Here is a 23,570-nt window from a genome sequence, read left to right on the forward strand (position 1 = left end):
TCAACTGTTGTTATTCCAGCAAATGCCTTCGCAACAAAAATCAGTATGAAAGTCTTTTCCCTATTCTTTCTAGGGAGTTTATTGTTTTGCTCTATATAAATAAGTTCGGCTGACCTTCAGGATCACTGAGAAGAGTGATCGGAATCATCATATAACTTCCACCAAATGGAGATAGATGGTCGCAAAGACAATGAAGAGATGTTCGGTTAGATCCGGAACCCACCTAAAAAATAGAAAAAGTAGCCAGTGAACATTTCAAGCGAGCGTTGTACTTTTCAACTAAGTTTAGAATCCGTGCCATGGCGCCGTTCTGCATGCCAGACAGATTTAGAATCGCAAACGGCAAACGGCGGACGCCGTGAGATTCGCGTTTATGTTTTCTTGAGTACATAAATAATAATAGAGAAAAATCATTCAAGCCTTTGATGCTAACGCAAAAGTGCCCAATTTTATTGAGAAACTGAAAACAGCGAGAGACAAATGTTTGATAAATGTGGTCGCGTAGTCATTTCTGCCGTTTTCCGTAAATGCAATTCTAAATCCGGCTCCCCAAAACCAGGGGGGGGGGGGGGGGGGGATTTAGGTAAAGAGTTTCACAAATGGCTGAATTAAAATAAGATGCTAGAAGATGGCAATTTTGAGTAAAGCGGATGGCGTGTTGGAATTAGTGGTCTGATAGTTGAAGCGAAAAAAAGAGAAAGATAAAGCGAAATGTTTTGTTTAGGTAATGGAGCAATAGCAGTACATGTAGTCATTCTTTTGTGGCTGTTTTTCAGTTAATATGTTGCTGTGTTATATCGTCATTTTATCCAAATCCCTCATGCTAGTTTGTCAGTCGGAGTACCGCCCTCCCCTCCTTTGACCCCGTGGTTTACCTAATCTGAGTAAGCGGCTCTACGAACGACTATGTTGAGGCACGTCAGTAATCTAGAATATCTGAAATCTAGAACTCAGTAACTTGTCTTCAGGCTCCACTAATACTTTGATCTACTGACAAAAGTCTAAACTACATGAAATCTTTTCAGCGCACCGGCTTTATAATTCATACATCCGCCTCTCATTGCCAGCACCAGGGAGCGAGGAGAGGCGGCCGTTTCTTGTTACCTAGTATACGTGTCGTTTATCCTATAGAGTGTGTTTACGACAGCCATGTTGGAGGAACGAACCAATAGAATGATTTTCCTTTGGGAAATAAATTTTATTTTTATACAAATATATTCTATTGTTTGGTTGCTCCAACATGGCCGCCGTGAACACACTTTATTTTGTGTGTTCTGGGCCCGCTCTAGTTATGGCATCCCTACCTGTACCATTTAATCACCTTTTTTTTTCAGTTTTGTCCCTGGCGAAGTTAATCAAAAAATAAAATGAATACAGCTACTTGTCCGAAAAATAACGCACCCGGCATCCATGAGAGGTCCAGATTTCATTTGTTCTGTTCCACGACTGACATTGTTCCTGTAACATACTCATGGTGTAATTTACATCAGTTGCTGGGTCATAGCTTGGCATCGTGGATCTTTTTCTCCGTCTCCTGTCGTTCCCAGTATTTTCCTCATAAAGGATGCTGATGAAATAGGTTCCCGACCTGCTGATGTCATCTGAGAGGTTCAGCCGGTAAGCGCTATCGTCACAACCGTCTGTCGAATTGTAGGAAAGCTCAGTGCATGAGACATCTGGAATAGTCTTCTTTTCGTCGAATAGCTGCAAGGTTGGTCGATATTCATAGCGTACAAATACGTCAAAGGTAGAGTACTGAACTGGTTCAACCTGCCGACAAAAAAGCACACTGTAAACTAGTAATAATTAAAGATTAGGGCGTGCGTTCGATGATCTCGATCCCCGGATCTCTCTCATTTGCCAAGTTGGTGAAGATGCATATAATTTACTTTAATTTTTGTTGCATAGCCTTATCTAAATCTGCGTTATTATGCAAAGTTAAGTTTTTCCGTTTTTCAGCATGCTTGTAATTTATTGTAATTTTTTTTCCATTATGTTCTCGTGCTCGTCTTGTCCCGCCTCGACTAGCTTTGTGGCTATTTGTGGGACAAGCTCCTTATATCATCTGAATTTGTAAATAAATTGTTCTTGTTGTTGTTGATGTCATTCGCCCCTGCAAAATCTGCGGGGGATGCCAGATACGCGTCCCAAGATCCATTCATTCGTTGTCGCATACAATCTCGACTCCTGAATCTGTATTAGGAGTGCTTTCTTTCTACGTCGGTAGCTACTCCACTCCGTTTTGATATGAAAGTTTGAAGACGGGTATGGATTTTACAATAACTGTTATGAATGTTAGAGCCAAAAAATGGATCAGTCAATTTTCTGAAAAGGGGTACTGGAAAATTCTATATTTTGGTCTGAAATAGGGTCAGGGTTACAAATCGATCACTATCAATCGATCAGTTGAAAAAATTTCGCATTTTGGCTGAAAACGCTCTAAAATTTGGTTCATTTCGATTAATAGCCGCAACGTTCATTCCGTTTATGGGTAAATGAGTGTATGTATGTTATGGATTTGAAGTGCGGAGTACGAACTGATTGGAATAATCATACTGACCCCAAGAATAACGCTAGCTCCTTTATGAAAGGTAACGTTTGCTTTATGGTGTTTCAGCTTCCCTTCACTACTCGGCTTGATAAAGCTTGATAGACAAGAACCTGATGTTATTTCACTTGATATCGTTCTTGGTATCGTGATGTCTATTTCCTCCTTGCTGTTTGTGATCGTCAGAGTTTCTCCTCTGTGATTTTTGAGGACCCAGCTCAGGACAGGGGAACTGATAGCGGTAGAGCTGTTGTCCCAAGTAAATGGATTGAAACCAGTTACAGTTAGCTGAAAATAAAGCAATGATGGTCATGAAGTACAGTTTAGTAAGCGCTGTTGTGTAAGGGGACGAGGGTTGTGCTCGAGGACAGGTCTTGGTATTGAAGAGCATTTTATTTGACATTCTCGTATTTTAGTTTATGTGCATTGAATTTCGCATCTGTGGTTTTGTAGCCGAGAGAGCGTATTTACTCTAGCCAATCACATGTACAACAGACACAAAACCTAATGAACCAATCAGAGTTTGAAACAAATACATTTGTTATTTACCTAGACTGTCACTCAACAAAACGAGCACTGTGGTTGGTTGATTCTTGGTCAGGTGCCCCTGATCAAATACAAATGTATCGCGACCGGGATACAATTCCGCAGTTGTTGCCCTCTCAGTTGTTTGTTTATATGTTTTGCTGTGATTGTTGAAGAAAAAGTCTAAATTCACTCGATTGCAAAAACGTTGATACCTAAAAAGCATAAACCGTGAACGATGAGACCCAATGGCTTTATGGGTATAAGTGTACTAAATTTATTTGCATAATATTCTATTCTCGTGCGACGGTTGATAACCAAAATTAGTTGCACGTGGTGAATGATGGAAACTGTCCAAGCTTTCCTTAAAGAGTCAAGTTGGCCAACAAGGGCCAATTTTTAAACACTACCCACAAATCCGTTGGGTCTCATCGTTCATGGTTTATGCTTTTTAGGTGTCAACGTTTTTGCAATCGAGTGTATATAACAAAGCACTTAATGTATGGTCCCTGGGGAAACTAGTTAGTTTTGTTTTCCCTCGAGTCCTGATGTTTCAGGAGTCTCGGGAAAACTAAACTAACTGTTTCCCTCGGGACCTTACCTTAACTGTATAGTAAAAGACGTCAAACGCGGGGAAAATAAGTTTCAAAGAAGATGCTTGACATCAGTATCTTGTGCAAACGTGGTTAGGGGTGTGGCTATGAGGGGATATTTGGAGGGAATCAGCTAGGGGCGCTTAATTACCATTGTTAGAACTGGCCGGCCAGACCAGGCAGTTCACAAAGGAAATGCGCAAATTTGAAGTCCCGGTTATACGCTAATCCTTTCAAATTCTTCAAATAACGCGTACCATTTTCGTAATGTTCAATTTAAAATTTTGTGGAGCGTTGCCTTCGAAATGACATTTCCCATTACCCGACTAACCGTTGTGGCTGGCCAGTTCTGACAAATAGAAAGCGCCCTTAGCTCTGCTCTCCGCTGTCAGGTATTTAGTTGATTGACGTTTAGTTATATTCAATATAATAACTCAAATCTGAATTCAATTCAGGAAAATTGGGCATGATATAGATCAATTTGTGCATGACTAACGTGGTGCTGTGTTCGTCATACGAACATACGAGAATCGCATCAAATCCAATTTAGTTTAGTAGGGATAATTCGTGAAAAACAACACGGTGTTATTCAATCTCACCAAAGCATCAATGAAGTTGGTATCGTTGGCCTTTGGGTCAGTAGCAATGGCTCCATACGGGACTTTAAAAACTGCATTGACTCCTTTGATGTCCGTGTTTATATCCAAAGAACTGGGACTGAGTCTGTTCAGCACCATGTCGAGGGCATTTGTTTTAAGCTCCTCGGGTTCCTGATCCACGACCATATATGTCAACAGAGATGCAGCAACGTCATCAATGAGCGTGGTGGTGGTATTACGGATTGTTTGTTTGTTCTGGAAACAAACGAAGTTACTTAGAAAAACTCCAGAAAAAAAATGCTTACATACACATGACCGCTGCTTTTGAAGGGGTTTCGTTAATCGCGCAGGAGCATGGTGAAACATGGCTAACAAAAGTTAAATGTTTCTCTCGCCCGTTTTATTGTCATCAAGTTAAACTAAAGGCACTAAAGGCACCAAATGATCTTGCACCTGTTCAAGTGTCTCCTGCGTTCCGTGTGTTATTTTATGAGCTGCCGAGCGGAGCAAATTGCCCAGTGCAGATAAAATATTCTCAGCTCCCTGTTCCACTTTAAGGACAATTTCTGTTCCGTCAACTCCAGTTGCTTCGTTTTTCAGCAAAGTGGTTAGGCGAGTTAAGGTTTCAAGGGCAAGTCTCTAAAAAAAACAATAAAAAGACGTGGCTTACTACAATGTAATCATAATGAAAACCAGCTTGACGGAAGGTACAGCTGAACTATGGTTTCCTTAACGTTCAATTATAGGACGGTGCCTCCTTTGCTACCGCGCACACCCTCTGTGCATCTCGAGATATCCTTAAGAAGTCAGTGTTACTCGGACCAGTGGCTACTGATTACTAACGTACTTTTGTGTGGTTTATGACTATGCGGGGAAAGAAGATTTTAGCACGGGCTGTTGGAATCCAAAAAGAAAATTGGAGGTAACCACGTATTTTTCAGCGATAATTTTTAGATTCCAATAGCTTTTGCTAAGATCAACTTCTCCCGTATGGTAAAAAAGAAAACAACAACAACAAAAAACAAAACAAACAAACAACAAAAAACAACAGCAACAACATCAACAACAACAACAAAAACATGCTAAAGTGCTAGAAAACTGGATCTGCCTCCTCGGTAGTCAAGCGAGCGTGAACACCAAAATTTGCAATAAATATAAAATAATCGTATTCGTGTGTAATGAATCAAACATGCTACTGAAAAACGAGGGGCAAATACTTTCACTGAGTTAGAAACAAGGAGTCCAGCCACTGTCGTTTTTAGAAAAACTGGTGTAGAATTCCGCATTTAGCAGATCCTTATTTTGTTTTAAAAAGGTAAAAAACCGCAGCGCCAGTGAATGCTCGTCACGTGTCACATGAATGCTGTGAAGCAGAGGGGAGATAACAAACCTTACGTTCTGAATACGGCCTACCTGTGTGTTGTTCGTCATTTCATTTGGTTCCACTGTTACTCGTGATATCACTGACGATACTTGAATCAAGGAATATAAATGAGTAACTTCTGTGTTGGACATTTGCTCCATGATAAAATCTTTTATCTGAAAAAACAGGAATGTTGTGGGTGTATAGTTAACTGTATTTGAAATGTAACACAAAAGACCAGTCTTATGCGTGTTTGTTATATGCTAGCATTGCTTCTCCAGCCGACACTTCAGTTTAATTGATAATTACATTGGAAGATTTTTGTACAGTTGTTAGAACGGGCTGGTTAACGCGAAATTTGTAATGATTTGCAGCGCAATGTACGTTCAGGAAACTTTTGCGACTAGTTACTGCTGATGTGTCAGCCGTAACTAGAGTGTGAAAAATGTGGTTAATAGGGCTTCACTATAGGGCTTCATTATTGTAAGCCTTTTTACCGTTCAAAACGAAATAATTATTTTCATTAAAAGAAATATCATTTGGCTATACCTACTTCTGGTCTGCAATAGCGGTGTGTTTTTCGTGATTTCAACTTGAAACATTCGGTCGTGTTCGATATTCACTTTTTAAAAGGCCCGTTTAAACGGTTTCAACATTTGCTTCAACGTGCGTTCAACACTTTGTCCAGAACCGAATGTCGGGGGCGTCTGAACAGGTCATTCAACATAGTTGAATTGGTTTAAACTTTCATTCAACATGGATTCAACTCATGCTTCCTTTGCTCTCGGAAATATTGAATGGCATTCAAACCGTTTGAACACTCCGTTCAACATCTGTCCGCGTTTGCCCAACATCCGTTGAACTTTTGTTGCGCGAATGTTGGGCAAATTTTGAAACCATTTAAACGGGCCCTTTTCCGAGTGCTTTCGAGCAACGCCTGTTAGTTATTACATACACTTTACTTACTTCGATCTTGGCCTCAGTGGTGATCGTAGCATCTGAATGCTGCAGCGCCTCTAGCAGGGAATTGGCCAAGTGATTAACCACCATCAGGTTTTTCTTAAAGTTCAATTCATGCTTTATTTTGGCGAAAGTCGACAAGATGTTTAAGTTGATGTTGTCAGGTTTAACCTAAAAAACGCAGAGATATAGAAGCTGGAAATAAATCAACACAGCCAGCTTTTCATATAATATACAGGAAGCACCTACACTAATCCACCGGTGCTGAAAAATAATGGCGACTAGTACATTTAGCTATAATTCTTAACGTACAAAAACCCTAAAAACGCTCATAAATCACACAGAAAAGTTTTAAAAACTTCAAACCTAGCATACACAATGCCGCCAGTTGTTCGGACTGGAACAAATTTCGCCCAAAAAATATGGCTTTCTACGTGCATATTGGCTGTGTTGTGTTCGCAAGGTATTAGGGTAAAATGCACAGCCGCCATCTTTTTCATTACGGTGTATTGGAATATATTACAAAGAGAAACTTTATTTTCTTGCATGGTAGTGCAAATCAACTTAAGGAACTATACAGTAGATTTCCGTAATCTTGACCTCTCAAAAAATTAAAATTCACTCGAATAAGCGAGAGCTGTAGACAGTCACTTGTGATTTAAGGTGAACGGTATCCAAGGGAAACGTGACTGTTTCTGGTGGAAAAAAGCGGAAAAGTAGACTTCCTGCCTCGTACCCAGAAATCCCTCTCATTATGCCAATCAGCTCGCAAAGGAAGTTTTGAATGCGAAGGACGAGATGGACTCCCAGAAATTTCGAACTGTTCTTTATCCCAAACAGATCGTTTTCGATGAATACTGGTGACGGTACCTGCTATCTCTAACTCCCGCTCTCTTGAAGAAATTTGTTTGTCTTCACGGAGCGCGACTCTTGTTCGGGACCGACCGCCGGTATCCGAGATGCATGGTAGGACTCACTTATAATTATTACAATTATTGTTATAATTACTGTATTATTATTATTATTGTAGCAAATCGCGCGCAGTAATGATACAAACACACTGCTACCAAGTAATTATCACCTGCAATGTCAAGCTTGTTATTGCAGCACCAAAGTAGCTGTCAACCACTCTGAGTTCAACATCAAGCTTGTGGTTGTTGTCTTCTTTTCCTGGAGGTAACAGCGTATTGATCTCATCTTTCCCGTACCATATCAAAGTATCCATACCATCGCTAGCTTTGTAGTGAAATTCATAGGTCAACTCGGAATGTGTGTCCTGGAAAAAATATCGTTATTACATTGGCAATATGCATTGGCTATAAACACTGCAGTCGATTTCGTGGAATAAGTGAATACGAACGCGGTTTGTTAACGAGAATCAGACAGAACAGTCTTCAATTAAGTAGAAAGTAATGTAACGTTTGCTTAGGTTTTGCATCACTACGCACTGTGATTGGCTGTCAAAACTCGCGCCACTTTCTCAACCATTGAGACTGAAGCAAAACTAAAACCAATGGTGAATGTTTGCTTTGGATTTCTCCAAGAATTATTACTGGTTTGGGAAACTATATCAAACACTCGAAAGAGTTTTTCATCCGATTTCTAAACACATTGAAGTTGATTAAAAAAGTTCGGATGCTCCTCGTTTTTCCAACCCACTTCTTTTTTGTTTGGAAATTGGATGAAACACTCTTCCTCGCGTTTGATATAACACGTAAAGCATACAATTCATTTAAACCGAGTAGACGCGCTCTAACTTACTCGATAAAGTGCGAACATTGTTTCTGCTTAAGTGGCTGGCTCAGGAGAAGTTTCCGAAGCAAAATTAGGGAGCTTTAGAAAGGACGACGGTGATGGCAGCGGAAACGTCACTACTGAGATGAATTCGCGTTTTTTTAAACGTCGTCGTGATTTTCCCACTTCGCTTTAAATCTCAAATGTTTCATCTTGGGGACCGCACCCAAGTTTAGAAAGGAAAGGAAAATTCGTCATCGTGTTTCTGTCCTCCATAAAAATCCAATCAGGAAATTTCACGTCATAGTCGTGCAGTAACGGTAAAGAAGTTTACCAAGTAATGTAATGCAAGTTCACACTCGTTGCTGTCGCCGTAGCTTAAGTTCCCTATTTGCGTCGTGAAACAAAACGTTGTTTTACCTGATGGAATTAAGAAGTGCCAAAAGCAATGTTGCCAGTTCCTAGTCTATTCTGGTTTTTACTTACCCGCCACCCTGAACCGCAATCAAACTTGAAATTAGTACTCAACGCCTCTCCACTCTGAGGTTGCACGCCACAGCTTCCTACATGGGGTCGGCCGTTCATTGTAAAATCATAATCAGCCATTCCATCAGGGCTGTTATTTTGTGTCACGGTGACTTTAAATCGGTAATACAGAGTTCCGCGGAGTTGCTTTTCTTTCAAGACCATGACGGGGAGATTGAGGTCAGTTTTCATTTTGGCACGAGTCAGGCTTATTTCTTCCATCTCATAACCAAGAGAATCCACTCTGATAAGCGTCCAATGATATTGCGCCGTGTCGCACGCATGCCCAGTACACGTGGTTGACAGGCTAATGGGAAATAACGTATTTGTCGCCATTGGGTTGCAGTTTTTATGACAACTGAAAAAAAAAAAATAAATAAATAAACATTGATAGTGACGCCAGTCCCTAGCCTGCGTAGCAGTCGTTTCCATTTCCTTTTAGCCAGGCGGGGCAAGCGCGCGAGGGCATTGGGCAAAAGGGGCAAAAAAAGTAGGAGCGGCGGGGAGGGGCGCCCCTCCCCCCCTCCCCCGCTCCTAATTTTTTGCTCCCTTTTGCCCAATGCCCTCGCGCGTCTTTTCGTGCTCAAAGGAAACGGAAACGACTGCTACGCAGGTTACGCCAGTCCCCTGAGACACTCACCATATAACCACTATTAGTAACACTAATAATACATCTCATACATCTGTACCAAATTTTTCAAAAAAACATAAACGCGAATTTCACGTTTGCTGTTTGCTGTAGACGCGATTTTAAATCTCTCTATCATGGCAAGCATAACAGCAAGCGGCTGCTCCGAATACAAGTTCATAGCGAGTCGGAGCGAGGCTCGCAACGCGGAAGTGAGGTACATACCTCAGCAAATTTGGCAATAATCAGGAGAACATAGACAACAAAAGTCCAATGCCTACTTACTTGATCGTCACTTCCGGTGGGATACCGCTGACAATCTTTATCGTTTGTTCATAGTTAGCTTGACGACTTTCCTTTGTGACGATGAGTTTGATGTCATAGGAAGATCCCACAGTCAGGTAACTCGAGTTCAAAGAAGTTATGATGTCACTGCCGTTAAGTCTGCCAACGCCATTTCCAAAGCAGCCGCCACTGTTACTTGGACCAGAGTTTGGCGTCACAATAGGAATATCAGAAACGTGGGAGAAATACGGAAAACTTTCATATTCTCCTTTACACAACCACGTGATCTGCAGTGGTGAGTCGAATCCAGGCCCCTGGTCAGGGTCTCGACTTGGCGATCCATTTAAGATAATGGCTGTGCCGTGTGATCGTGTTACTTCGCGTCCCCCTACTATACCAGCAACCAGTGGTGATTTGAGGATTGTAATCCATCCAAAAATTTCAAAGAATAACCCGTTAGAGGGCATGACCACCTTAAAGTAAATTTTCTTAAGGCCGTAGTTTAATGTGTTTTTGGGCAGCTTGAGTTCCGTGGAAGGAGTATTAATAGTCTCCTGGTGAGGAATGGAGACTCCATTCTCGTCGATAGTGTAACTCCATACTATCCACGTTACTCTTGGATACGTTGTGACGCAGTTTGGCTCAGATACAATGATGCCTCGCAAGATAATATCTTGAGAACGACGGAAAGAAATTACATCTGCTTGAATAGTGGGGAACCACTCCGGAAGGGCAACATCAGGAGGGAAACAGTTATCTAAAGTAAACAACAACAATTACATAAAGCCTTGTTCAGACTAATGACGACAGACAATTTTCTGTAAACAAAAAAAGTCTTCCGGGGGGATACTCCCTATACTGGATTATACTTGCAGGCTCCACCCGAAGTGGGATCGAGGAGGGGTGCCTTTTGCTCTCCTCGTAGCATGCGGAAAAGGAGCGACATTTCAATTTTTAGCATTTTAAAGGGTCGCAAATTAAAATAGACTGTATTTCTAAAGTGTAGCAGTAAAGGTGCTCACAACAATATCCAGCTCTTTCTAGCACTTACACTTTGAGAGCCCGACACTACCACTCTTTATCAGTTAATACCACAATAATGCTATCAAAACCAAATGCCTAATCATTGGCGAACAAAAGATGGAATAATTTGATGTAATAGGTTACGATATCAACAGTATAACCTGTTTTAACTCAAAAACGACCCTCATTTTTTTAATATGGAACTGTGATCAGCCTGTCATCTCAGATGCAACATTTTTCAAAGTTTAATTTAAAAAAAAAATGCAGGGATTGGTTTATAGCAGTCTCAACTGAACCCTCCTTTCGTAACAAAGTTGGGGGTCACCGAGACATTTTTTTGTAGTTATAACCACACCACTTATTTTGAGTGGTAGTATTGATCCGTCAAAGTATAAGTGATGGAAACTAGCCACCTTAAAGACCAGCATACGGATTTTCAATTTATTATAGGTGAGTCTTAATAGAGGAGAGGAGGAGGAGGAGGAGGAGGGGGGGGGGGGTTTACTTTGTAGAGCTTTTAAAGTCAATGATAAAATTAAAATAATGAAAGAAATATAACTGAATAAAATGGTATAACTAAAAAAACCGAATAAATAAGCGTAAGTTTAAAAGCGATAATCTTACCGTCTGGCCACTCCATCCATTTTCCATTTCTGTAAACATAAGATCCTCTTTTACTGCGGCTTGTTTCATTCATTGATTACAGTGGAGAGACTCCTTTGATCACCAAACAATGAGGAAAGTCACAAACATTAGGGAAATGTGCAAACTCAATTAACACACCTTACTGCATCAAGTGCCTTTTACGGCTGACAAACCTGTGGCCCTCATATCCCGGTTCGAATTGGAATTTGGAAATGCTGGTTTTTGAGGAGAGGGGAAAACCGTAGTACCCGGAGAAAAACCTCGTGGAGTAAGGACGCAAACCTACAACAAACTTAACCCACATATTACGCCGAGTCTGGGAATCGAACCCAGGCCACACTGTTGGAGGCGAGTGCTCTCACCACTGCGCCATCCCTGCTCCGTGTTCACCTCTAGGAACGAGATTGATCACCACGTCGAAGCATTTTTCACCGACCGGGAAAATCCTATTTTCCGGCCTCTGCATCGGTTCAATATTTTGTCTTTCATAGTCCTATCGCGATCGCCTACAACCTCAAACCATCACAGAAAAAATAATATGAAAAACGGAAAAAGAAAAAACGGGGAGGAATAGAAAAGACAATGTAAGGCTAGGGACGCCTTCTATTTAGTCGGTTCACCCTGTTGTAATGCCAGACATTACCGCCTCATTTACACAAAATTTCGATTTCCATTTGAACTGAAAATTAACGCGGATCTTTGTCTAGATGGAAAAAAGCCTTTTAATTTTACATGGAAAGTTTCCAGTGGAATTTCAAACTGAAATTTACCCGGTAGAGTGGATCAAACGGAATTTTTTTTCCGGAACAAGCAGACGGAGGTACTCCACTCTTTCCTCCAGAATACTGTGGCATTTGCACTAAATTTTCATTTCTATCAGGGCCGGATTGTTCGAAAGCCGATTAACGCTTATCTACGATTGAAAGTTAATCGAGGTTTTTTTTATCTCGCTCGTTAAAAATGGTTTTGAAGGCTAATTTCAAGCTCAAGGTAAAGAAAAGTCTCAGTCAAAAGTGAGGGCCAAAAATCTTTTGGAAGAATCGTTATTGATTAGTTATTAAACTCGAACCAAAGTTCACGTCAATCCAGGATTAGGTTAATCGGGCTTTGAGCAACTGAGCCCAGTTTATTGTCTTCTTGCGCCATTGTTGTGCCATCCGTGAGCTTTTTGATCTACCAACGAGCATGAGATTGCCAGTTTGGAATGATTGGGAAAAAAACTACAGAAAAATTCTTTTTTTTTTGGCAAGGAAAGTTGCATTTTGGCGAAATTTCCAACCGAAAGCGTCCCCTACGCTAATAACTCAGTCATAACCAATCAAAAGCTAGCAAATATGACAACAGCCAATCAAATTCGGTAACAAAAGAAAAGCGCTACTTCATTGAAATTGGTTTGTTTGCTTGCTTGTAGTCATGCTATTTCATTCCATAGAATGGACATCCTTCAGAATTAGGGGAAAAACTGTTTATTTAGGGAGACTGGGAATCTAAAAATGTCTGGAAAGAAAGGCAAGAAACTTCGGGAGCAGCAAATACTCCATTCATTCGAGCAATCTTATCACTCCTGTTGAAATCATTGTTGTTTGGAAAGTGATCAACAGAGACCGGTAAGTTAAGATTTTTTCGCTTGATTTTAAAAGGAAAATTTACGGAAGAGTTTCCTTAACCGATAAGAACATTGGAAAGTGCAATAAACGGCGGCCTTGTATTACTTTTAGAGTAACTTTTGTGTAAAATCATAACTGTCCGCGTTCACTTGATCTAGTATTAAGAAACTTATAAAGGCTTAAGCTTAACTTAATTTGGCTTAATGTTTTCGACATCAGAAATCGAGGCTCAAGTCTTAAAGTGAACCCTTGAGGTAAAGCTTAAATTTAGTATATTCATTTGTGTGAATAATTCGATTCATGACTAGCTGAGCATCAAAGGCGTTTGAATGAGTTTTGACAGCTTACGTAACAACTTTCATTCAAGCTTTTAAGATCAACAAATTCATCTTTTTTTATATATCGTGCTCTGCACCAACTGATCTAAGCTTGCTTAATGATCATTTCGTTGACGGTAAAAAAGACTCAACCATAATCAAATAATTATGAACTGTACATACGTTACAAGCTGTTTTTTTAGTCGTCATGATAAAGTTTCACGTGGGCTTACCTCGTTAGAGCTTTCCTTGTTGAATTACAGTTATTAGACTATCGTTCTAGTTGTGACATAATTCTCAGGATAGGAATGTGCATTGAGCTTGTTGTGCATAACCTATCGAGGAGAATATCATTTCTAAACAAATCCCAGCACTTGGCGAGTCGTAAAAACAACAACTTGACCAAGAAATAATTTTACGCAGCCACGAAATAGCTGACGTGACATGGCGTGTATAACTGATGCGTCATGCGAACATGTTCGGATTGCGCGAATGTATCTCCCTAAAAATACAGAATTAAAGAATATTCATGTATTTGAAAACCGCCTTATTGAATAGTATTTATTTGTTTATTTATGAAATTCGAATGACAAAATTTTCACATGCCGTGATACACAAAAACAAAGCCGCTTGCGCTTCTATCGCCTTCATACGAGAAATGAACTGAACAGTAACTGAGAGATTCTCGCATCAAATAATAGAGGTCAGCGCATGTTTCCACTTCGTTGAATTTGTCTACGAAAAGTGAACAGTTGCTTTTACGAATAAAAAAATTTGGATATTTCAGGATTTAAGCAATAAATAAATTAATTAATTAATAAATTAATAAATAAATAAATAAATTTAAATACACGGAAGGGAGCGGTATTCTGTCTGTAGTGAAAGCGAGCCAGGACAGAGAAACTAAAAATTCTGATTCCGAGTGCCCAGGTGCACTCGACAGTTGATGTGTCCCCCAAAAAGAAAAAAAAAGTAGACGACTTTCATCGACAATGCATGCGTTATGTGGGAAACGACATCTCAGTATCATCTGATTCGTGTCCTTACACTATGTAACAGAAGTATGAGGTTAGGTTCATTTTCAACATCAACCTTCCCCGGATGATCCATGAAGTGAAGTGCTTTAACAGACTAATTGAAGTGGGTGACTAATCCAGATGGGCCGCCAGTGACAACCTGCAAGTATTTAATAGCTTTAAGGAAGACGAGTCAAACAAGGCTCGAAAATATCTATCAGGTTTCTTGCTCTCATTTAACCATAACTTTATGCAAACAAGGAAAAGAGTCTTCTATTTCATAAATCGAAATTATACTTTTAAGAGATCAGTCTTTTCTTAAATACTAATTATTTTCACAATAATGGTGAATATATATAAAATATACCTTTAAGGACGGTGCCTACTAATACCGAAGTATTTTTGTCCGGTTTATGACTATGCGGGAAAAGCAGATCTTAGCAAGGGCTACTGGAATCCAAAAAGAAAATTGGGGGTTACCATGCATTTTTCAGAGATAACTAAGCAATAAAATCTCTAAAAACCACCACAATATAAAGCAATGTATAGGATTTTTTCCTAAATTAAAGCTTAGTTATCTCTGAAAAATGCATGGTTACCCCCAATTTTCTTACGAGATACCAAAAGCATTTGCTAAGTTTTGCTTTCTCCGTATAGTTTTAAACCGCGCAAAAATATTCCTGTATTAGTAGGCACTACCCATAGGACACCCGAGTATCTTGAGATGCGCAGAACGTATGCGCAGTAACAATAGTAGGCACCGTCCTTAATATATATTGACTTTATTCAGCTAAAAATATTCTCCCTACATTGTTTGCAACATCTAGTTGATACTGCTAGAGAAAATTGAAAAATGGTATAAATATAACGTTAAGATAAATTTTCATGATCACACATGAAGTACAAAATAAAAGCAAACATTAAATTTAATTTCTATGATATAAGGAGTTTTTTTCTGCCAAACAACCAGTTGCCACTTACAGAGAAACAAAGGCAATCAAATATTTACTCGTGTTTGTTTTTTTCTTATACACTCGATTGCAAAAACGTTGACACCTAAAAAGAATAAACCGTGAACGATGAGACCCAATGGATTTGTGGGTAGTGTTTAAACAATAACCTCATTTCCATAATCAATAATTTACCATATAAAAAATACAGTGCCGACTTAATTCTTCCGAATAATTTTCTACGAATTATTGCTTAAGTTCATTGGCTGATTTGAACTTTGGCAAATCGCGAATTGTATATCACTCAAATTGGCCCTTGTTGGCCAACTTGGACACTTTAAGAATAACTTGGACAGTTTCCGTCATTCACCACGTGCAACTAATTTTGGTCATCAACCGTCGGACGAGAATAGCATATTATGCAAATAAATTTAGTACACTTATACCCATAAAGCCACTGGGTCTCATCGTTCACGGTTTATGCTTTTTAAGTGTCAACGTTTTTGCAATCGAGTGTATAAGGGATCCAGGTGTTCACTCTGCAAGATTACATTGCATTCACCTCGTCCCCATGCATGGTCTTCGAGATATTCAAAATGGCGGACAGTGGCGAAGAGTGCGGGGACAAACAATTGATTTTCGTCGCTACACTTTTCGAGGGAACAAATATGGTATTGTTAGTCATATTTGATCCCAAAAAACGTGTAGCGAAGACACTATAAGTGTGTCACATGACTAAATACTCGATTCGTGGAGAATTTTGTAGCGCGTCCTAGGTCTTCGCCGCCGTCCGCCATTTTGAATATCGCGAAGACTCTTGGGACAAGGTTGAGATCCCCCAGACTTCTTGGGAGAAACAGGTCAAGTAAGAAAAAGAGCTTAAATTCTCGCCAGTTTGACCTCTTGTTTTCTATTTACCAGGGATAACAGCCGAAGTTTCTGAAAGGATTTTAAGACCCAGTATTATATCCTTACTGTTCGTAATATCTAGCTCGTTGAGTTATATACATATCAGTTTCCTTGTAGCAAATTATGAGGCAATAATTCTCCCGAAGTGTCACTCTTTATGTCACGCTTCTCTTCACAATTGCATTCACATTGATGAACGACGGGATAGCTGAACCTCAGCCACCGACAGGAGATGCGCGAGGTCTCAGTCCCTCTCCTCGCTTTTTTCCCGCCACGGTTTTTGCAGTGCCATCGTAATAAGGACACGGGGGTTGGTTTTGACGGAACGCACGACATACCATGAGGCCAGGAACACTGCTTTTTCACACAGCGTCCAAACTAAAAAATTGAAAAATAAAATTTAATTCTATGATAATGATTATTATTATTGAGTGTATTTCAACACCTGAGTTTGATTTTAAATTTTGATTGGCGCGGACCGATTTGATAAAAATCTGCAGTGCACTGCAACAGATTTTCTGAATCGGGTTGACGTTTATTTTCATGAATCGGTCGTAAATGTGGTGTCCAGCAGGACATACGATTCGTGCCCCGATACTGTTGACAAATCATAACGATATTGCTGACAAATAACTGAATAACGGGTGAAAAGATAGAACACAATATAATTTAGAAGTAATAGCACTAAATGCTTGTTTATCTTGGTAATAATTCGATCGACCTTGGTCCAGTTTGATAGTGCTTAGAATTTTTCTTATCCAATTACTCCGAAATTGTAATCCAGTTACATTTCGACACTAATTTCCTGGCTCCAAGTGATTTTACCGCAACTTAGCACTGTTTAATCGTGTCTGGTTTTGCTAGTTGACCTTAGCGTGACTCGATTTAAAACTGTCACCAGGACTAGTAAAAACAAAAAACGAAGAGTGCGCTTTTCTGGCATTTCCCCCGGCGAAACTTTTTAAACCTTTGAGTATTTTCCCTTCAAATCGTTAGTCTCGGCCATTTTCACGAGAAAAGTTTACCAAAGGAAATTCGAGATATGAAATTTTGTAAGGTGCATTCTTTTGGGCAATTCCGGCTTTTCTTTTTCCGGTTCAGGAATATACAGAATACTCTAAATATCAGTTCCCACAAGAACACAATTCCTCGTATTCCTTTTTAACCTAGACCTTTCCAAAAGAACACAAAGTCTTCTTATTCTGTGTATCTAATTGCATCCCCTCCTGTTTTAAACTGTAATGTCTTTTGCCATAGGGTCAGTTTCTAAAATACCCTGAAGAAAGAAAGGGTTTTCCTTTCGAAATTTTGGAAAATATAAATTTCCCTAACCGTTAAACCAGCTCTCTTTTTGTAGATTATTTGTTCTACAATTTTTTGCTGATTAGATCCTTTACTTCAGGATCCGGTACTTTTATTTTGTTGTGGTGGTCTTTCCAAACACAGTTATTGGTTTTTACTGAAACTGAATTCCATTCATTCAGAGGCAGAATTCACGGAATGCTATTCTAGATCTGTACATTCCGAAAACAGAATAGGTCCCAAAGAACATGAAAACCGTCTTTTCCATATGTTACTATTTGGGAAAAACCCCAAAAGAGCGCCATGGCAACAACCTCTACCACACGAGAAACAACGGGAGATTGATTACAAATATCTTAAATACTCAAATACTCGCAACTTGCAAATTTCATGGACAAACACTTGGAAACAAGAAAGCAAGGCTTTCCTTATGTAACACACGTTAGCCGGTGCAAAAATCATTTGTAAATACTCTAGGGAGCTACCTTAAATTAAAAGGATAGGAACTCGCCGATATTGTGGCGCATTTCAGATCAAAATAATTGATCTTTCAAACCCCTTTTCACAGCCTGTGTACTTTCCAATACAGTCCGGGAAAGCCATTTTTAATTTACTTATTTTTCAAATTGGACTGCATGTAGCTTTCAATAACTTGCTAAAAATCTTATGCACGAGCCATTCGCGTGCTGTCTAATTTGATTAACATGTTAGAAATTCGAATCCGATTTAACCCTTTAAGCCCCAAAAGTGAGTAGCACCGAATTTTCCCTTTATCAGAATGAAGGAAAATAACAACAAAGATGTGTCGCTTATAACAGATTCTCCCAACTAGCAGTATAAGAAATACAGAGAGAACGGTGTGGAGAAAATGCACGCATGCCTGTGCTACTTCGGCCACGGTGCACAAATATTTCATATATTTATATCCTGACTTTAAATATTTGTAATACATCCTTGCTTCTTTTGTAAATAGTTCTAAACAGTTTGAAATAAACTTGACTTGACTTGACGTGGACTCAGAAGGAAAATGACCAAAAAGGTAAAACTGCAAAAATCCAAAACGACTATAAATTAGGTTTGCTCGGGGCTAAATGGTATGGCTAATACAAGTGTAAACTCCTTATCTGGGGCTAGAAATCTTAGTTATGCTTTTCAGTATCCTGAAGTATGACCATTCCGGAAGTCCATTACTGTTTATCTCTTCTGAAAATTCCTGTGAGTTTTACTTTAAGCCTGCATTAATCCGTTATCCAGAATCTCCCAGTTGAGTTTAAAGGGTGAGTGATTTTGTTAATTTCTACGACAACCTTTACCTAGCACCTTTCCCGAGTTGTTAAAACACTCAAAATGAATGGTTAGAAAAAGCAGCCCCTATACAGGTTTTAACGTACGAGTTTTCCAACGCAAAGGCAAGACTTGATGCAATTGGCCACTAGTATCAATGGTACAACTTAAAAACAAAAAACTAGGGAGTTTTTTTTTTAAGGTTTCATATAAATAATATATAATGCAAATAGCTCTTGACATTTCAAAGTGTCACTAAAAATAGCTGACTAAGTCTCTTCAACCTCTTAAGGCCTCTTTATAAGTGCATTCAGTGCTCATGCAACATCGAGATTTTCTATTTAACGATATGGAACCCAGCATCAGTAGACAAAATACCTTTCGTTTTACCTTTCGTTTTGTTCATTGAGGAAAAGAGCCTTGGGTTTTCTCAAACGCCTATATGACGCTTTTGATCAATGCTAACGGAACGCTCGCCAAGATATTTCTTCCTGAATTTACATTCAATTAATTACAGAAACACGCAAATTATAATACGATTATCACTGATGCGTGCTAGGGAAGGTTCTCTCGATTGTATGTTTAACACAGGAATTAAGGAGTGATTCTTTGCGTTAAAAGCGCCTCTCAGGGAAATTTCAATCCAATTGCAAGACCCGCAAAGTAGCTTTATCACTAGGCTGCTTACTTAATTTTTCGTTAGGTTATTATAAAACGCCCACTGTGAAGAAATTTTGTAATATTCTTATAATAACTTTCAGAGCCGATCTTGAGGCTGTTATGTGGTTACCGCTCTTGAGTCTGTGGATAAAGTAATCCAGAACGAGACCGCTTTGATACATCGAGCAGTACCAGTTTCATTTTCCAGTGCTGTTCGTTTCAAGTTATGTTTCACACAAAATTTGGAATGTTTTTCGTTTTGAGCTGGGGAGGTGATTAGTTTACTGAAATGTGTTTTCAAACGGACGACTTGTGCAAGCTACAAGTCGATTTGATTTTTTTCCGTTTTTCGATGAGGAAAAGAGGAAAAACTGAACACGTCAAAGTCTCCTTGATCGGGGTAGAGATGGGTGGCTAAACGTAGCCTGTTTATGTTCATACATGCGAATAGCTTTCACCACAGCAAAGCAGTGCAATCAAATTGCCATGAAATACCCACGCAAATCGCCCGCATAGTAGATCTGAAATCTTAAAACATTAAACGCTGCAGAATTTGTCAAGTCATTAAACACCTTTGCTAAAATCGCACGATAACCTATGTAAACGGCTCCCAAACAGTTTCCAAAGTAGGTTTTCAGTGGGATGTGTGAAATAACGCTGAAGGGATCGACAAAATGGGCCAACGGGATGAAACAGCTGTCCCGCGATCCCTGTCACTCACACCCGATTCTTATCAACGCAGGATCCCACGCGCGATCAAGATAAATGGGCAGGATGACGGGACGGGATAAGAATTAACAGCGGGAAGCTCGAGAGACTTCAGACAACTATGATCGAAACACCGTGTTACACATCCCCCAAAGGCATCTTTGTCACCCCAGCCGGAACGTGCTACCGATCATGAATTTGTAAATCGTAGTATCTAATCAAACAGTATGAACTCGACAATTACTCTGTACAACTCGGAGCTCATGGAGAACTTCTGTGTTTGCTCGTTTTACATAGAATTAGCTATGCACAGCATTAGAAGTTTGTTATGCATAGAATTAAAATCGGTCGCTCGTAACAATGCGATCACTCTTTGATCAAGAATTCGCTACATCCGGATTAGTTTAGTTTAGAGTTCGGAATATCGAATGGAGATTTGTCACCAAGGACCAACATATTTCATATCTTGTTGTCAGTCAAAAGAAGAACAGGCGTTTTGAAGTAGGAGAGGACAGAAAATTTAAAAGTGCACTTGAGGTGATCAAAGGGCTGCAGGGCCGGCGTTTCCAGAACCTTTCAACCTTCACGCCAATCAAAATGCAACCGAAATTTTTGTATAAAACCATAAAGTGTGCCAAACCAAAGATTTTGAGAAGTGGTTTCCTGTAGCTCTGTTGATATAACGTTTGAGTTCGTGTGCAAACCCCAGTAAACTTTGACATTCAAGCCGGAAAGACGTTGAGTAGTACTTTTCCGTGGATTCAGTTTTGTCGGCAAGGTTTTTCCCACTTTTTGTGTCTTGAAGAAATGCAGAAGTAACCATTTGTATATATTTTTATATATTTCAATATGGTTCTGTTCACTGTTTTGTTCAAGGTGGTTCTCATTTGAAAAAATCCTGAATTGATGTCCAACTGAACGGACGCTATCTAGTGAGCGGAACTTTCCTGTGGTTCTGTATTGCTGTGCTGTAACAGGCTCAAACTCGGTAGAACAAATCCTAAAGCGTAACCATTCAAATGAAAGCTACTGAGCAGTTCATGTGATACTGTTTATTATCATGCACAAGGTGGTTCAAACTTTAGAATCTGTGAATGAAATCCTACAGTGTGTCCATTCAAATGAAACCTGTTATAAGCAATACTTTCGTACAGTCGTAATGCAGCTTATTTTGCAGTTCGAGATAGTTCTAACCTCACCGAGTCTGAATCAAATCCCAAATTGCGTCTAACCATTCAAATGAGAAGTACTTTCCCGCACTATGATGGAGCTCCTGTGTAACCTGTAGAATGCTGAACTGGGTTGTTTTGTATAACTTTGAAGTCTGCAGATGAAACTCTTAAGTGTGTTGCGTAGTTCAAACTGAAAGTTGACATGGAAAGTACTTTTTGAAGCAGTCAGCTTTTCTGAGTGTCACTTTAAACAGCCACCAAACATATCAATTGGAAACGTCAAAATAATAGTTCCGTTTGGTTAGGAATCAGACAAACTAGGTTGCGGGTGGCTAGGACGAAAATGGATAAAAATATTGCAACTTGAAAACAATGGCCAATCTTCAATCGCTGTTAACTATGAATGGTGTGTTCTTACTTGAAGAAATCAAATGATGTTTTCTTCTTGGTGGTCTAAGAGCAATTTTGTTTAAACAAAGGTACTTTTGCCAAGAATTTGTGTAATTTGGACAAAACATAGCAAAATCCCCGTAACAATGCCCCTTTAACGAAGTCATTATTTTCGGCTATAAATTTTACAAACTGAAGAAGGGAAAAAAGGAATTGACGCAATATTCTGACGAGTGGGTGATAATTAATTAAGCAGCCCAGACAGTACAGCTACACGTCCAAGCCGAATCGGTGCATGAATTTGATCTTTTTCTAAAGGTCAGTGGCTCAATTCCAACAATCATTCAATTGTCACTTACCGATATCCACCTTGGCCAGTAGCAGAATCCCAAGTCTTTCCACATATGCTCTACAGGGCAGTCTGATTTGTGAATAAGCCATTTCATCATATACCTCTCCATAAACAGAGATGGCTTGCCCAATTTAGGCACGGTCTCGTTCCTAATAACCTGCCGGAGAAAGTTTTTTTCGGAGGTGGTGATGCCACGCAAAGAAATTCGCCTCACGAATTTGTCCGATGCCTGCACGGGCTCCGTTATGGACAAGAATCTATCGTCAATCTTCATTCCAAGACGTCTGCGAAGTCTTCTCTCGTTCAAATCTCGTTTGGTCGGCCTCTGAAGCTCTTCATCACAATCATCGATACTCTTAGGTTGTGTGTTATCCAGGGGATCATTAAGTAACTCGTGGCTGCTGCTTCGTACCGGCGTCAATGGGAAAAAGCACTGTGAAATTGTAGCCATATACAGCAGCAAGGCCGCTAATATGACCAGTGGTGACGATAATGTCTTCATGGCTTTTGCCTAATCAACTGACTCGCTGTCGTAAGCCCCGTTTGCTTTTATAGCTGACTAATGTTGTGTTTACCACGTACACCCACTGAACGCTTCGCCAAGACACTGAGGACTAATGACATTTGGCGCGACGCGCGACGTAAAAATTAGCGACTGACTTTTCTCCCATTACACATGCCTGCCAGCCAATACCGATATATATTGACCTAGGGTTAAATAAGATTCTTGGCACTGTAATGAAGCACAGGTATTTCCCTGAAAAGGAACGAAATTGGTTTGAACGAAATGAAAACGTAGCAGACAGAGCAGTCGCGTTTGAGTTTGAGACGATTAACAGAAAAAAAGCTTTGGCTATGCGGTATTTTTTCAGACAACAGGCTAAGCCCTAAGGCATTGCTACGTTCACGTTGTGTGCTTTGTAAATAGCCACTCTCATTAGCAGACGTCGAGTAAACTAAACAAAAAATGCGATTATTTTTAGTCTCATGCAAAGCAAAAGCCTTTTGTCGTATTTCTTTTTTTTTTTTTTACTTTATTTAAACTGACTAACTACATTTTACATCTCGAGGTCCTTTGCCCCACCAATCAGTAATGCATCATTCTCTAATACTCCAAATTTCAATGACAGGTAGATTGGAGAAGCATATCCCAACTCGATGATATTATTGGGGCCTAGCTGTCGCTTTTCAGTGGTAATCATTTTGCACTTAACATGATTTCCTGTGGGTATCCACAGATGATTCCTCTCTTACATGTTACAGTATTAGCTTGCGAACGTTAGCTAGCCGTAATACAATATAAAGACTCAACAGTGAAAGATCGCATTGTCCCGGTTTTTTCCTAGCAGACATGAATAACCCTTTTAGCCGGACATCTTGTTAATTGCCGTGAAGACAACACAAAACTGCTTTACCCACGCGGAGATGTAAAGTAGCAGGAAATCACTGATTCCTAGCGGATAATATCTATTAAT

The 23,570-nt window shown here is 39.7% G+C and overlaps 2 protein-coding genes across 2 annotated transcripts in view; both read right to left on the reverse strand.

The window, feature by feature from the left end:
• The window catches only part of LOC146458499 (polycystin-1-like protein 2), a 32,667-nt gene extending 18,901 nt beyond the window's left edge, over positions 1 to 13,766 (reverse strand). The window contains exons 1-12 of the mRNA XM_085090638.1: positions 13,586 to 13,766; positions 11,408 to 11,500; positions 9,761 to 10,517; positions 8,809 to 9,205; positions 7,670 to 7,864; positions 6,595 to 6,759; positions 5,679 to 5,804; positions 4,719 to 4,904; positions 4,266 to 4,520; positions 2,561 to 2,836; positions 1,402 to 1,770; positions 115 to 223 (exon numbers count right to left, since the gene is read on the reverse strand). Of these exons, the coding sequence (XP_084946764.1) occupies positions 115 to 223; positions 1,402 to 1,770; positions 2,561 to 2,836; positions 4,266 to 4,520; positions 4,719 to 4,904; positions 5,679 to 5,804; positions 6,595 to 6,759; positions 7,670 to 7,864; positions 8,809 to 9,205; positions 9,761 to 10,517; positions 11,408 to 11,480 (2,908 nt within the window). The 5' untranslated portion in view covers positions 11,481 to 11,500; positions 13,586 to 13,766. The remainder of the gene's footprint in view (positions 1 to 114; positions 224 to 1,401; positions 1,771 to 2,560; positions 2,837 to 4,265; positions 4,521 to 4,718; positions 4,905 to 5,678; positions 5,805 to 6,594; positions 6,760 to 7,669; positions 7,865 to 8,808; positions 9,206 to 9,760; positions 10,518 to 11,407; positions 11,501 to 13,585) is intronic.
• Positions 13,767 to 15,131: 1,365 nt separating this feature from the next.
• LOC146458500 (noggin-1-like) lies at positions 15,132 to 22,757 on the reverse strand. Its single transcript, XM_085090646.1, has 2 exons — positions 22,103 to 22,757; positions 15,132 to 16,605 (listed from the first exon to the last, which is right to left on the reverse strand). Exons 1-2 carry the CDS (start codon positions 22,595 to 22,597, stop codon positions 16,330 to 16,332), a joined length of 771 nt encoding a protein of 256 aa, XP_084946772.1. The 5' UTR covers positions 22,598 to 22,757; the 3' UTR covers positions 15,132 to 16,329.
• Between the last annotated feature and the right edge of the window lie 813 nt (positions 22,758 to 23,570).

This window comes from Pavona decussata, unplaced genomic scaffold, assembly GCF_977016875.1.
Source record: "Pavona decussata unplaced genomic scaffold, jaPavDecu1.1 SCAFFOLD_233, whole genome shotgun sequence".
Classification (NCBI taxonomy): Eukaryota; Metazoa; Cnidaria; class Anthozoa; order Scleractinia; family Agariciidae; genus Pavona; species Pavona decussata.